This window comes from Erinaceus europaeus, chromosome 6 (assembly GCF_950295315.1).
Source record: "Erinaceus europaeus chromosome 6, mEriEur2.1, whole genome shotgun sequence".
Classification (NCBI taxonomy): Eukaryota; Metazoa; Chordata; class Mammalia; order Eulipotyphla; family Erinaceidae; genus Erinaceus; species Erinaceus europaeus.
In genome coordinates, this window is record NC_080167.1 from 62,954,724 (window position 1) to 62,971,009 (window position 16,286).

Genomic DNA, 16,286 nt, shown 5'->3' on the forward strand with positions numbered 1-16,286 from the left:
TTAACTTGCCCACATCATGGAGACTAATTGTCTTGACCTTTATGTATCTCATCAATTCTTGTCATACCTAGCCCCTACCATGGGGGCAAGCTGACCTTTAAGAAACCTGTAATTTCTGACATATGTGTAAAATATTCTTTGTTTAACTTAGTATAAAATCCTGTACCCATCTCCAAATAAACAGATGTTTGTACCAGAATATCTCCCGATGCCTCTTTCTAATTCACACAGCCACTAGAGCTGGTGAGGGAGGGTCAGAGGCTTACCCCCCCACCCCCAGGTTGGAGCCACTCCACGTGAGCACCAGCAAGTCTTCAGGAAGAACAAGGAGAAACATTAGTAAATGGTGATGTAGTTCAACAGATCTAAAGATACAAAAGAGGGGAGGCAGGAAGGGAGAGAGAGGAGTGGGGGCCCTAGTGCTCTCTAGTTGAGGGGGACAATTTGGTGGTGGTTGAGGGGTACTGACACCTGTCTTGGGGAGATGACAAAAAGTACCTCTGTAAAAAAAAAAAGTACCTCTGTGACAACAAATCCTGCAAATTAGTATTTTCTCAACAAAGTGGTACAAAAAAATCATTGGGAATTATTAATGAAAGAGAAGAAATAAGCTTTGGAAAGTGCCAGAGCTAAAAGTCATGTGACTTATATGCAGGCAGAGTTTCCTCAGATATCATCCTGTCTGCTCTCATTGTGGAGACACTGTCCTCTAGACCTTCTCCAGCTTTCTTGCATGTTTCAGAACTTTCTTTTTTTAAATTTCTTTATTGGGGGATTAGTGTTTTACAGTCAACAGTAAATACAATAGTTTATACATGTATAACATTTCTCAGTTTTCCACCCAAGAATACAACCCCCACTAGGTCCTCTGCTATCCTGTTCCAGCACTTGAATTCTGCTCCCCCCCCCCAACCCCAGAGTCTTTACTTTGGTCCAATACACCAAGTCTAGTCCAAGTCCATTTCAGAACTTCCTTGCTCCATGCCAACACATGCCAACAAGTCTTGTCTTTCCTACAGACTACTCAGCGTTGGTTATCATTTAAATAATGACGTCACCTACTGGATTTTTAATGCCTTAAGTCGAAGAAGGACTAACAAGAGAGGAAGAGAAACAGACCATTACTCTGGCATATGGGATTCCATGGATTGAACTTGGAACCTGATTCTTCCAAGTTCAGTGCCATCCTCATTGTGCTGCTTCCTGGGTCCTACACCAATTCTCTTTTTCAAATCTCTACATGAAAAGAGAAAAACGAACGATCTAACTGATATTAGGAAAATAAGTAAAATCAGATCAGGAATGCCATGCACCATACTGGATTTTAAAAGTTTATTATGTCTTCCTCTATGAGCAGATACGTACTACCCATGTAAAAACAGATATATTTGTTATAGACTGAGCACCACATGTGATAAATATGTACAAATCAATTACTAATAATTAAGTCTGTAACTACAAAGCTACCCCCAGAAGCCTAGGACTAGGCAGATTGAGTCCACCCCCAGCTCTAGCCTCCCGATCTATATTCAATGCCCCATTACACAACTTTCATTATTTTGCTACATTGTTCTGTGGATTATATCTTTCATTCCCTCTTGCTATCTTTTTACCTTTATCATTCTTGACTACGATGTGATTATACATGGTGTTTCTTCTATTGAGTCTTGTTGAGTGTGTTAATTTTTAGGAATCTGTTGCTTGTATTTTGCATTATATTTGGAAGTATTTTATTTTATTTTTTTTGCCTCCAGGGTTATCACTGGTCTTGGTGCTGGCACTGTGAATCTGTTGCTCCTGGAGGCTATTTTTCTATTTTTTTTCTAAATATAGGATAAGACAGAGAAATTGAGAGAGGAGGGGAAGATAGAGATGGGAGAGAAAGATAAAAACCTGCAGACCTGTTTCATCCCTTGTGAAGAGACTCCCCTGCAGGTGAGGAGCCAGGGGCTCGAACCAGGGTCCTTGAACGATCCTTTCACTTTGTACTATGTGTACGCTTAACCTGGTGCGTTACAACCCAGACCCTTAATCATTCTTCAAATGTGTTCCTGCCACACTGTCCCTCTTCTTTTATTCTGGGATTCCAATTATGAATGCTCTTAGTATTTTTAGTTGGCTCATAGTTTTAATATAATTCAAGATTGTATTTTATCATTAGCAAATTTTAATTTGGTGACTACATCAACAGGCTTCTCTGTGGCCTATATGTTACTGAAAATAAATTCTTTATAGATGGTTTAGATTTCTGGTTCAGGATAATTTGACTGTGTTAAGGTTAATTATACTTTTATGTATGGAAACATTTAAGTATTTCAGTCCAAATATATTTATCACTATTTTTCATTTTTATTTGAAATTATCATTCTTAGACAGATGTTTTACAAACACAAAACTCATTAAGTAAGTCAGACCTACTCCTGACTGTCTGTAATGCTTTGCCAAACTAAATGGTGACGTTGCAAAATAAAGGCCTTCCCACGTTCACTGCATTCATCATAAAATGCGTATCACCAAAATAAGCAATCAACACAGGTTAAGAATACCGGAATAAAAATTAGGCCATGAAGAGCCCCAAATGCCATAACAAGAAACATAATCTTAGAAAACATCCTGAAGACGTAGGCCTTAGCTGCAGCTAAGCCACACGTACATAATACTGTTGAAAGCGCACATTGTAACACTGGGTAGCCCAGCAGATACAATGCCTCGATTGATTTTTGCTCTGCTGAGGGCATGGAAGTACAAGCATATAGATAGCATATGTATGCAGAAAAACGGAAAGAAAACCCGGTACAAATGATGAGAGTGACCATGCTTATGGAATCCATATTGACATCCAAGTAAATCATGGAACCTGTCACCCCCACAATCACAGAAGCAAAAGCAAGAACCACCCAAAGGGAGCACACCGGGTGAGGGATGAACAACAAGGAAACAAGGAACATAATTACTACTGTAGCAATGACATTTCGAATAGCATTTTCTATAATCGCAGGAAAGTGTTCATAATATATGAATTTGTGGTTGTACACCAGTAAGGGAATCTCACAGCTGTTGGCTATGCTTCGGAACTGAGATAACATGGTAGTCTGATTACTTGAAGAAGACACTCTTTTGGTCTGAATGAAGGCCCGGGAAGAAATAATTTTATGTGAAGATGTAATATTGAGATCATACATAAAATCTGGAAAAGTGTTAAAAAATTTGTCAATATTGTTTATAAAAACATTCTTGTTATTGACATCAAGTGTGTTAGCTTCCATGTATTGGGTATATCCCTGTAACCAAAACTCTGTAAGATGTTCATCTGCATAGTCATTGTTTTCAAAATCTTTCAGACATTTTTCCAGTTTCTCTCTGGTCTTTTTATTCCAATAGGCAATAGTTCCATTAACAACAACCATAACCCTGGGGCCATAATATGAAAAATACTGATTATGTACATTTATATACGATCTGATGTAGGAACTATCGCTTGCCATATTCCGGAGGTCGAGATCTTCCTTTACCTGCAAACACCCAAATATACTACATGTCATGTACAAAGCATATAGAACCATTACAACAATTTTGGACCTGGGGTGAAAGAGAAAAGGACCCAGATGATCTCTAAAGAACAAATGGATTGGATGGTTTTCAGTGTTGTCTTCGCTAGTAGAATCTACTGAGTAACAACACAGCTTTTTTATCTGAGATTTTTTGTTACATTTTATGTTCGACTTTGTCATGTGCTGGAGACATGTTACTTCCCTTTTGCCGTCTAGGGCCATAACTGCTCCAAAGCAGGTGATGCTATACAAGGAACAAAAGATCAGGGATGTTCCTGTATAGATGCAGAAGTATCGGATGGCACTGAATGAGGACATAATCCATGTGTACGAGGCCAAGACATTGGTGACAGTGTTCATTGTAATGGGCACTGCCACCTTTGAATAGGCATTAGCCATTCGCTCTTCGATGTTATGTCCAAGGCTGGTCTTCTGCCAGGCAGAAATCATGATAAATATGTCGTCAACTCCAACACCTGTTAACAAGAGAGACACCATTTTCATACTTAGTACCCATTAAAAGTCTGAACATCTCTATGTAGATTCAGTTCATCATTTCTTTACCTCTTAAGATCTTGTTCATCTTACCCAGTTTGTGCCTACATGCCACTTTCTCTGGTTGCCTCTGAATCCACAACAGAATCCATCACTCCTTTCTCTGTGCTAACTCTGTGCTCAGTGCATACCGCTATTATTGAATCCTGCACACCTGTTTTATTAGACGATTAATGTTTTACAGTCACCAGTAAATACAATAGTTTGTACATGCATAACATTTCCTATGTCCCACAGAACAACACAACACCACTTGGTTGTCTGCCATCATGTTCCAGGACCTGAACCCTACCCCACCCACCCACTTCAAAGTCTTTTACTTTAGTGCAGTACACCAACTCCAAGCCAAGTTCTGCTTAGTGTTTTCTCTTCTGATCTTGTTTTTCAAATTCTTCCTGTGAGTGAGATCATCCCATATTCATCCTTCTGTTTCTGACTTATTTCACTCAACATGATTTTTTTCAAGGTCCATCCAAGATCGGCTGAAAACGGTGAAATCACCATTTTTAATAGCTGAGTAGTATTCCATTGTGTATATAGACCACAACTTGCTCAGCCACTCATCTGTTGTTGGACACCTGGGTTGCTGCCAGGTTTTGGCTATTGCAAATTGTGCTGCTATGAACATAGGAATACACAAATCTTTTTGGATGGGTGTGTTGGGTTCGTTAGGATATATACCCAGGAGAGGAATTGCAGGGTCACAGGGTAGGTCCATTTGTAGCCTTCTCAGAGTTCTCCAGACTGTTCTCCACAGGGGTTGGACTAATTTACATTCCCACTAGCAGTGCAGGAGGGTTCCTTTGTCCCCACAGCCTCTCCAGCATTTGTTCTCCCATTCTATGAGGGGTGTCTAGGTTTTGGTAGTGGTTTCTTTTGCTGGGCAGAAGCTTTTTAATTTGATGTCCATAGGTCCCATAGGTTTATACTTGCCTTGGTCTTCTTTGTAATTGGATTCGTTTCACTGAAGATGTCTTTAAAATTTATGCAGAAAAGAGTTCTGCCAATATTTTCCTCTAAGTATTTGATAGTTTCTGGTCTAACATCCAAGTCCTTGATCCATTTGGAATTTACTTTTGTATTTGGTGAAATACAGTGGTTCAATTTTGTTCTTCTGCATGTTTCAACCCAATTTTTCCAACACTATTTGTTGAAGAAAGTCTCCTTTCCCCATTTAATATTCTGGACACCTTTGTCAAAGATTAGATGTCCGTAGGTGTGGGGGCTTACTTCTGGGCTCTCACTTCTATTCCACTGGTCGGTGTGTCTATTAATGTTCTAGTACCAAGCAGTCTGGATTACAGTGGCCCTATAATGCAACTTGAGATCTGGGAGTGTGATGCCTCCAGTTCTGTTCTTTCTTCTCAAGATTGTTTTGGCAATTCTAGATCTTTTCTGGTTCCAGATAAACATTTGTAGCATTTGTTCTATTCTCCTAAAAAATGTGTTTGGGATCTTGATGGGGATTGCATTAAATTTGTATATGGCTCTGGGTAGTATATTCATTTTGATGATGTTAATTCCTCCAATCCATGTAGATGGAATATCTTTCCACTTCTTTGTGTCTTTTTCAATTTCCTTGAGTAGTGACTCATAATTTTCAGTATACAAGTCTTTCACTTCTTTGGTTAGGTTTATTCCTAGATATTTTATTGTTTTTGTTACTATAGTAAAAGAAATTGATTTCTGGATTTCTTTTTAACTTAGTATTTGCATAAAGGAATGCCACTGACTTTTGTATGTTAACTTTGGAGCCTGACACCTTACTGTATTGCCTGATAATTTCCAAAAGCTTCCTGCTGGGCTGGGTTCTTTAGGCCTTTTTATGTATACTATCTTATAATCTGCAAATAGGGAGAGTTTAACTACTTCTCTTCCAGTCTGTATCCCTTTAATTTCTTGCTCCTGCCTGATTGCTATGGCAAGAACTTCCAACACTATGTTGAATAGTGATGGTGATAATGGGCAGCCCTGCTTCCAGTTTTCCAACATTGAGTATGATGTTGGCTACAGGTTTGCTATATATGGATTCCACTATTTTGAGGAATTTTCCATTTATTCCCATTTTTTGTAGCGTTTTGATCATAAAGGGATGTTGGATTTTGTCAAAGGCCTAGTCTATGCATCTACTGATATAACCATGTAGTTTTTGGCCTTGAATTTATTGATATGGTGGATCATATTAATTGATTTACATATATTAAACCAACTTTGCATCCCTGGGGTAAACCTCACTTGGTCATGATGAACAATCTTTTCAATATGCTGCTGTATCCAGTTGGCTAGAATATTGTTCAGTATTTTAGCATCTATTTAATCAGAGATTTCAGTCTGTAGTTTTCTTTTTTTGTTGTATCCCTATCTGCTTTTGGCATTAGAGTGATGTTCGCTTCATAGAAGCTGGAAGGGAATAGTTCTGTGTCTTCAATCTTTTGGAAGAGTTTTGAAAGTAGAGGTGTTAGTTCTTTTTTGAAGGTTTTGTAGAATTCATTTGTAAAACCATCTGTTCCAAGACTTTTATTTTTGGGAAGTTTTTTGTTGTCTTTCAATTTCTTTGCCTGTGAGTGACTGTTTATATTTTCTAGTTCCTCTGTATTTAATTTTGGAAGTTTGTAGGCATTTAGGAACTCATCCATTTCTTCCATGTTCTCCAGCTTGGTGGCATATAGTTGTTCATAGAAGCCTCACGTGATATGTTGAATTTCTGTGGTGTCTGTTTACACACCTAGTTTTCACGGAGAGCATTAATGGTGAGATCAGGAACCTGGCTGTCTGGAGGTTAGGTGAAGTGGGATCAGCAGCACTGTGTCTTTCATCCCACTAGATCCCTGGAGAGCCCATGGGCCATTTTGCTGTAATGCACAAACACACCCAGACAGCACTGTTGCTTCACGTATAACCTGGACCTCCCTGTTTACTCATGGCATCTATCAGTGTTGTATGACACCAGAGTGCATAATTTACACACACACACACACACACACACACACACACACACACACACACACACACACACTTTCCTGCTAAGCTGTGTTGTATCCCTAGAATGCTGTTTTTCTCACTTTACTTTTCAGGTTAAGGCATTAGCTCATTAAATTAAAAGATGGGGGGCTGGGTGGAAGTGCAGCGGGTTAAGCACACATGGTGCAAAACATAAGGACTGGCTCAAGGATCCCGGTTTGAGCCAGGTGCACCACCTCCAGGCCCCTGGTATTCTTTACATATTTAAATGAGAAACAGCCCATAGTGTTTCTGGGATTGCACCTGGAAAGTCCAGGCCTCAGGCGTGGAAGTCTGTTGTGCTAACACTGGCACAGCCTTCCTAGCCCAGTATCTGTTTGTGAGTGTGCGTGTGTGTCTGTGTGAGGAGTGTACAATGCCATCTGCTCATGTTTTGTGACCTTTCTTTTAGGCACCTTATTTTGAATCTGTAGAACTTTCTTTTTTTAAAAAATATTTATTTTATTTATTCATTCCCTTTTGTTGCCCTTGTTGTTTTTTATTGATGTAGTTATTATTGTTGTCATCGTTGTTGGATAGAACAGAGAGAAATGGAGAGAGGAGGGGAAAGACAGAGATGGGGAGAGAAAGACAGACACCTGCAGACCTGCTTCACCGCCTGTGAAGTGACCCCCCTGCAGGTGGGGAGCCGAGGGCTGGAACTGGGATCCTTACAGCTGGTCCTTGTGCTTTGCGCCACCTGTTCTTAACCGGCTGCACTATAGCCCAACTCCCAGAACTTTCTAAGTAGAATTATTTTGGCTAATCTAGGCTTCATTGTGCTTCCCACCCTGCCACACACCCAGGGTCATCTCAGCTTTTCTTTTACTCACCTAGGATAAGAAATGGCGAATTTGCAACTATGAGCACAAATGGCACCCCAATGTACAGCAAGAGACCAAAGCTGGTCACCACTGCCAGGGCAACAGTGATCACTCCAAAGGCTGCAACCCACATTTTGTTTTGTATACAGTTAACCCTGCAAATGTCAAAGGAAAAATTATGGAAGTTTGTGACAGCTTCTATACTGAAATTCCATTAATAACATTCTTACTATGTGCACTTAACCCAGTGTGCCACCGCCCGGCTCATTAATAACATTTTCTCTCCCTCTCTTTCTCTCTCTGTCTCTCTGTCTCTCTGTCTCTCTCTCTCTTTTTTTTTTTGCCTCCAGGGTTATTTCTGGGACTCAGTGCCTGCACTATGAATCCGCTGCTCCTGGATGCCACTTTTTACCTTTTTTGTTGCCCTTGTTGTTTAGCGTTGTTATTATTATTGTTGTTGTTGGATAGGACAGAGAGAAATGGGGAGAGGAGGGGAAGACAGAGGGGGAAAGAAAGACAGACACCTGCAGACCTGCTTCACTGCCTGTGAAGTGACCCCCTCTGCAGGTGGGGAGCTGGGGGCTTGAACCTGGATCCTTGCACCAGTCCTTGCGCTTCATGCCATGTGTGCTTAACCCGCCCAGCCCCCAATAACATTCTTGATTTGGACACCTAGCCAGAAATTTCTTGGGCAGTGACTGTCGGAACTTTCTGCAGACCTTTTATTCCTGTGAACTATCTTCAAATCAAGTGAAATAAAAACACAAATTTGAGTATTTGTACTTTTGTCAGATAATCCTGAATGATTACTATGCAGGTAAATATGCATCAATCCACTGACTTAACATTTCAGAACCTAGAAATAGTTCATTCCACTCTGATTTTTAAAGCGGTATGAAAAGAACACAGTAACAAGTGGAGTTAGTTTAGTGTGTGGTGTGCTTAACAAACATATGAAAGCCTCCTCAGCTTCAGGACCCCTTTCTGCTGGTGAAGTAGATAGTAAGTGCCAGGAAAACTGAAATGTAGACCATTTTAAGTAACACATCCCATTTTCTTCTTTCTTTGTAGGACCAACAATAATGGGTATATATATATATATATATATATTTCAAGTACTTAATGTCAGTGCTTTGCCTTCTCAATGAGCACATTGCACTTTAAGATACTGTTACCAACCCCTAGCATTATTATTATTTATTGTTATTTTTAACCCTTCTCTTTATATTCCATTTTTTGTTTGTTTTTACAGAGACAAGAGAGGTAGAGAGATATCACAGCATCAAAGCTTTCCTCAGTACAGTGGGAACCAGGCTTGAACCTGGATGGTGCACAGGGCAAAGTTTTCCTGGATCTTACGATCTACTTTTTAGTTAACTGCTTTAAAATAAATAACTGATACCTGTCTCTTGATACTTTTATTAGGGGAGAGAATTGAAGACAAGGAACATACTGAAGACTCTGAGGTCCAAGGTTCAATCCCCAGCACCACCAGTAGACAGAGCTGAGCGTGCTCTGGTCTCTCTTATTTTTCTCTCTGTGTTTCTCTCATTAAAACAAAGTAACTAAAATATTTTAAAAATATTTACTAAAAAAAAAAGTCGGAGGACAGGCACTTGATTGAATGTGTATGTTAGCATGTGCAAGGACCTTAGTTCAAGCCCTCAGTCCCCACCTGTAGGGAGGAAGCTTCACAAGCTATGAAGCAGGGCTGCAGGTGTCTCTCATTCTCTCTACCTCTCTACCTCTTTCCCCCCCTTCAATTTCTTTCTATCCTATCAAAATAAATAAATACAATGTAAAAAGAAGCTAAACATAGAATTACCATACAATCCACCAATTTCACTCCTGGTAGAGTCTGAAAAGAATTGAAAACAGGTTCTAATATTATTTGTATGCCAATGTTCACTGCAGTATTATTTACAGTAACCAAATATGGAAACATTCTAGGTGTCAATCAACAGATGAACGGGCAAGAGTGGTATGCATGTGACACATGCCACACTATGAAGGGATTCTGAAAACATGCTAAGTGAAATAAGTCACTCATAAAGACAACTATCTGATTCCACTTGTGTGGAATCTCTCTCGTTCTCAAAAACGATGAATTTTATAAAGTATAGTATAGACTAACTAGGGCTGAAGAAGCTATAGGTAATTATTGCTCAGTGGTTGCATAATTTTGCATATTGGGCTAATGGGGAAGCTTGGGGACAACTCCAAAGATTGCACAAAAGTGTGGTTGTAACTGTTGCCCCAAGTTGCAAGTTTAAAATATGTAATGGCACATTTATGATAAAATATTGTGTTTTATTAAAGTTTTTTTTCCATTTAAACTAAGAAAAGGGCTTTACCTGTAGCAGGATATGACTGCAAATACCATTGTTAGAATGTACCCCAAGTGAAACAAAGGCATCACTGTCTTAGAAGTTGCCTCAAATTCAAGTTTTCTAGAAAGTGATGTGAAGTAGACCACCTGCCATAAAAATAAACTCATTTCAGTAACTCTTAATTCAAATATTTGTGTAAATTACTGATTGAAACATTAAAATTTAATAAAATCTCAAGATACATGGGCTCTCTACCCCACTAGGGAAAGATAGAAACAGGTTGGGGGTATGGATCGACCTGCCAATGCCCAATTCCAGTGGAGAAGCAATTACGGAAGCCAAAACTCCTACTTTCTGCACCCCCAAAACAACTTTGATCCATATTCCCAGTGGGGGAGAAGTGATAGGAGGAAGAGGATAAGAGGGTCCTGAACTCCAGCTCCATGAGGTCCCAAAGGCAGAGGACAAAAGGGGAGAGATATTTGCATGTAGTAATAGGGTTATGTGTGACTTGGAGGGGAAGAGAGGACTGCTGGATTTGTAAAAAAAAAAAAAAAAAAAAAAAAAAGGAGGGGCAATTATGTACAGATGTAGACAGATAGTTATAGAGATGACAGTTAGCCTGTATCGGCAACCTTTGGAGAACTGTGGTAGTTTTCAATGGAGGGGCTTGGGATTCAGACCTCTGGTGGTGGGGACCATGTGGAATTATACCCCTGTTGACATGTAATTTGGTAAATTAATATTTAATTGCTGGTAAGATTTTTTTTTTAAAAAAAAGAAGTACACAACAGTCTAGTGAGTCAGTGTAAAGTTCATAATGAAATAGTGTCTACTTAGACTTAGATACCCTCCTCACCTACTTCCTATTACAGTTCTCTCACTCACTCCAAAGCTAACCTCATCAAAGTAAGGACTGCAAAAGCTGAGTAAGGGCAAGAGACTGGCATACTTTAACAATGGCTCTTTAGTCGCTATCAGGCCACCCCATCAGCTGGGGCCCTATCTGGGGAGTCCTGAGATTCCCAAACAGACATGATGGGCCTAGACCTTGAATAAATCCCTTTCTCCATTGTTACCAGTCATCTCTATCAGGAACAACACAATAGATTCTTTGTGGGTGCCCATAGGACCTTGCCCTCAACTTGGATCAACAATGGTAGAGAATGTTCCATCCTCCGAAGGGAGGCTGGACAACATACTCTGTGCTACACCTGAGGAAGATGGGCCGATATTGGGCAGCTTGGAATGTTCCTACTCATGACCACAGGATGTGAGCTCAGATCTAGAGGGATGCAGAGGTCACACAGGCTCCTAAGCTAATTATGGGCCCCAGATCACATCAAATCAATGGGGTTTATAGTCAACAATATTTATACCCCTTTTCCATATTAGGGGGCTACTCTCTTCCCTGATCCAGCTTTCTGGTCCTTTTCCCAGCCATGACATCATCTCCCCAGACAATAACTTGGATCCACTTGCATATCAGATTTTAGGCTCAGGGGAAAAAAGAAAAAAAAAACACTAGTATAGCCACAGGCCCTTTGGAATATAACTAAAATATGCCTACTAGCTATCTACAAAATAGAGGACCCCCCAACTCTTCATCTGCACTATTCCAGCCTTTAGGTTCATGATTGATCAACAATTTGTTTGGCTTTGTATGTTAATTCTCTTTTCAACCACCAGGTTCCAGATGCTAACATGATGCCAACCAGTCTTCCCTGGACAGAAAACCCCACCAATATGTCCTGCAGCTCTGCTTCCCCAGAACCCTGCTCTACTAGGGAAACAGAGAGGCAGAGGCAGGCTGGGAGTATGGATCAACCTGTCAATGCCCATGTTCAGCAGGGAAGCAATTACAGAATTCAGACCTTCAACCTTCTGCATCCCACAATGCCCTTGGGTCCATACTCCCAGATGGTTAAAGAATAGGAAACTATCAGGGGAGGGGATGGGATACGGAGCTCTGGTGGTGGGAATTGTGTGGAGTTGTACCCCTTTTACCTATGGTTTAGTCAATGTTTCCTTTTTATAAATAAAAAAGAAAAGGATGGGCGTCCGGCGATAGCGCAGCGGGTTAAGCGCACGTGGCACAAAGCGCAACGATGGGCTTAAGGATCCTGGTTTGAGCCCCCGGTTCCCCACCTGCAGGGGAGTCCCTTCACAAGCGGTGAAGCAGGTCTGCAGGTGTCTGTCTTTCTCTCCTCCTCTCTGTTTTCCCCTCCTCTCTCCATTTCTCTCTGTCCTATCCAAGAGCGACAATGATAACTACAACAACAATAAAACAAGGACAAAAAAAGGGAAAATAAATAAATATAAAAAATAAAAAAAGAAAAGGAAAAAATACATGAGTTCTGATTTTAGAGTAAAGGTAACATCAGTCACCTCTTCCCATGAATTTATGGCAAGCATTACAAGTTTTTAAATCAAAATTCAAAACTTGTGAATATTCAAACTCTGTGTTTTAAATAAAGCTTTGAAATCATCCTAACTAACTGGTAGTTGTGACATTTTGAAGTTTTTTATTAGGTAGTCATCATCATTATTAATTTTTTTTACTATTTGTTAAAAAATAATTCAAAGAGGGCTGGTATTTAGACTTTTCCCTGTGGGTGTCTCATTCATCTAACTTATTTCTCAGCATTAGAAAGTTTCTGGCAGGTCCCAAATTAAATCCCAAGCATCCCTATAAACTAGAGCTTAGTAGTGCTTTGGTCAAAACGATAACATAAAGATTGCTGGCCCAGTAGTTACAGAGCAGCTGGCCTCTGCCCAGGACTGTGCTGTAGCCCACTTGAGAAATACTGTTGTCTCTCCCCTCCCCTTCTCTCTTTTTTTCCATCAGGACTAGTGATGGGGCTTAGCCTGCATGATTCCACCATTCCATAAGGTCATTTTCCATTTCTCTCATGTACCAGAGCTCCCAAATCCCTCCATCCACCCCTCCCCCCTCCCCCAGAGTGTCCTTTATTCTTGATAGAGGTGAGAGACACAGAAAGAAGGAGATGGCACAAAGCTCAAGGATCCCGATTTGAGTCCCTGGCTCCCCATCTGCCGAGGGGCGGGTCACTTCACAAGCGGTGAGGCAGGTCTGCAGGTGTCTTTTCTTTCTCTCCCCCTCTCTGTCTTCCCAACCTCTCTCGATTTCTCTCTGTTCTATCCAGAAAGACAGCAATGGCTATAATAATAATAATAACAACAACAATGATAAATAACAAGGGCAACAAAAGGGGGGAAAATGGCCTCCAGGAGCGGTGGATTCATGGTGCAGGCACCGAGCCCAGCAATAACCCTGGAGCCAAAAAAAAAAAAAAGGAGAGAGAATGAGAGAGAAGGTGATAAGGGGGGGGGGGGAGAAACTGAGAGGAAGAGGCACCTGCAGCTGTGCTCACTAGTGAAGTTTCCCTCCTGCAGGTAGGGAGGGAAGGCGTGATGGGGTGGGTGAGGTCCTCGTGCAGGGTAATGTGTGCGCACTATCTGGTGAGCCCCCACCTGTCCCTAAATTATCTTTTTTTCCCTCTAACAACACCATGGGTCTGTAGTTAAAATCCTTGTGCTCTAATGAACTCCAGAAACAAGCTTTAGAGAACTAGAAACAGCAAAGCCTTTCAATAAGAGCAAGTGTTTCAGAACAATCTGTCTAGAAAACCAGACTGAACCTGAAGAGGAGTGCGCTGCACACATAGACCTTGAGGGTGAGACCAAGGATTTAGGAAAGCTGCCCTAAGTATCAAACACAGTGGTCCTCCATCAGATGGTGTTGGGAACAGGTCTAACCATCCCCACCTTCTTCTTCCAAGATCCCAGCCGCCAGGTACCTGGATGTTCTTCAAGGCTAAACTCTTGAAAATGCCTTCAAATTGGTCCAGAAATTTGACCAGCCACTTCTTGCTGTGTTCATTGTACTCTCTGTCCTCAGTTACCAGGAAATAAATCAGCTTCATGGCTTTAGCTTTCAGGAGTAGCCGGTTCACTCCTCTGCTCTGACCTAAGGTGACTCCCCCCAAATTGCCGGCCAGGTAGATGGGCTGGCCCGACTGGTTGTGGATGGGGTAGGTGAGGCTCTTCAAGTCCATGTTAGTGTTCACCCGCCAGGCGAACAGGAACGGGTTGGAGGGCACGCACCTGCGCTTGTCTACAGCGCACAACTTTCGGTAGGAGAAGTGGCTCCCGTTTTTCATGGTCACGGATAGACCTTGCACGATGTTGTCCAGTGTTTTGATCTCTGACAAAGTCGCCCTGTCCAACACCGTGTCAGTGTTGGAGATCACCAGGATAGAAACGAAGTTGACTTCTTTACTCTCTCTGATGTAGGAGAAGCTACAAGAATCGTTGGAATAGGTGAAATGTTCTTGGACGAAGAGCCGCACCGCCTTGGCGGGGCTCCCCACTGGGGTGTACAGCGCCTCCAGGTCCTCCTCTTGATCGCTGGACAGGAACATCAATCCCGAGCCTAAGACCATCGTCACCAGCAGGGGCCCCAGCAGGAAGATCCAGGGGTGCGCGCCGACTGCCCAACCCAGGCTGTGGAAGGCGCGAGAGAGCTGGGCCTCCAGGCAGTCGGTGTGGAGGCGGGGCTTCTTGGGCGCAGGCTTTTCCCTCGAGGGGGCGGCTGGGGGCATAGATGGAGAGAGCTCCAAGGCCTCCTTGGAAGGGCTTAATTGTGTCCGTGACCGCCGTAGCGGTACAGGTAATTCGTAGTCCCCGTTTGAATCGGTATATGGCGCTAGATATGCTTCCAAGACTTCGTCCATATTCTGCAGGGACTTTGGTAGCGGCTTCACCTGCTGCAGGGATGTCCCGTACAATCCCATCTCTGGCAGTGATTCGCTGTAGGAACTCAACTCCAGCAGGGATTCGTCCTGAGAACTCGTCTCCCGCAGGGATTCACTCTGGGAACTCGCCTTCTGCAGGGGTTCACCTAGAGACCTCGCCGTCTGCAGGGATTCACTCTGGGAACTCGCCTTCTGCAGGGGTTCACCTAGAGACCTCGCCGTCTGCAGGGATTCACTCTGGGAACTCGCCTTCTGCAGGGGTTCACCTAGAGACCTCGCCGTCTGCAGGGATTCACTCTGGGAACTCGCCTTCTGCAGGGGTTCACCTAGAGACCTCGCCGTCTGCAGGGATTCACTCTGGGAACTCGCCTTCTGCAGGGGTTCACTCTGGGAACTCGCCTTCTGCAGGAGTTCACCCTGGGAACTTGCCTTTTGAAGGGATTCGCCCCGAGACCTCTCCTCTTGCAGGGTTTCAGGGTGCGGCTCGGGTCGTGTCTCCTGCGAGGATTCGGGGTTCGGCTCTGGCTCCGGCTCGAGTTTCTGCAGAGACTGAGGGCGCGGCTGCGGGTCCAGTTCCTTGGACTCCTGCTTCTGCAGCTCGGGTTCAGATCCAGACTCCGGTAAGTAATCCGGGAGCTGCACCAATTTCGGCTTCTCCTTCAGGGATCTATGAAGCAGCTCTGGCTCAGACTCAGACTCCGGCAGGTATTCGGGGAGCGACCTCAGATCAGTCTCATTCCACGAGTCTTTAGACAGTCCCCCGACCTCCAGCCTCTTCGACTCGGACACTTGCTCCAATTCCTTCGCAGGAGCTACCGTGGCGCGGCTCATCTCCTGGATCTCCAGGAAGGGGGCTCAGAGGCCTCGGGACCGACAGGGGGAGAGAGGGCCAGGGGCGCAGCCTGCAGCGCCCAACGGTCTCCAGCAGGGGTGGGGGGTCTCGTGCCGCCTCAACTGACGCCCGCGGCTTCCTGGGGGCGCGCTCGCTCCCCTCTTCCAGCCTCCAGGCTGTTGTGGGGCGCCTGGTCTCTTGGGTGCTCAGCTAGAACCAGAAACCCAGCCTGCAGGTGAGTACAATACAGGTCCGCCTTGCAGCTGTCAGGATCACCTGGGGGAACTGCACCTGTTCACAGACAAGTGGCAAAGAGATTATTACATATACGCTTAGTAAGAGCGTTTAACCTTTTTGCCACACCTGTCTGGCCAGATAGGCAGGCCACGACCGCGGTGTGACAAAACAGTGCGGGT

General features: G+C 43.0%; 1 protein-coding gene across 1 annotated transcript; it reads right to left on the minus strand.

Moving 5' to 3' along the window:
* Window positions 1-2,128: 2,128 nt before the first annotated feature.
* LOC103116058 (patched domain-containing protein 3-like) lies at window positions 2,129-15,928 on the minus strand. Its single transcript, XM_060192643.1, has 4 exons — window positions 14,082-15,928; window positions 10,285-10,406; window positions 7,940-8,085; window positions 2,129-4,027 (listed from the first exon to the last, which is right to left on the minus strand). The coding sequence occupies exons 1-4, from the start codon at window positions 15,867-15,869 to the stop codon at window positions 2,511-2,513; spliced, it is 3,573 nt and encodes a 1,190-aa protein (XP_060048626.1). The 5' UTR covers window positions 15,870-15,928; the 3' UTR covers window positions 2,129-2,510.
* Window positions 15,929-16,286: the final 358 nt, after the last annotated feature.

What these genes read in the sequence shown, in the direction of transcription:
- LOC103116058 (XM_060192643.1), bottom strand. Translation starts at nt 15,869, where the DNA reads ATGAGCCGCGCCACGGTAGCTCCTGCGAAGGAATTGGAGCAAGTGTCC. An exon ending in TAGCCTTGAAGAACATCCAG is followed by an intron (nt 10,407 to 14,081) that starts GTACCTGGCGGC and finishes TTTTTATGGCAG; the next exon opens with GTGGTCTACTTCACATCACT. An exon ending in TTCGCCATTTCTTATCCTAG is followed by an intron (nt 4,028 to 7,939) that starts GTGAGTAAAAGA and finishes TCTTGTTAACAG; the next exon opens with GTGTTGGAGTTGACGACATA.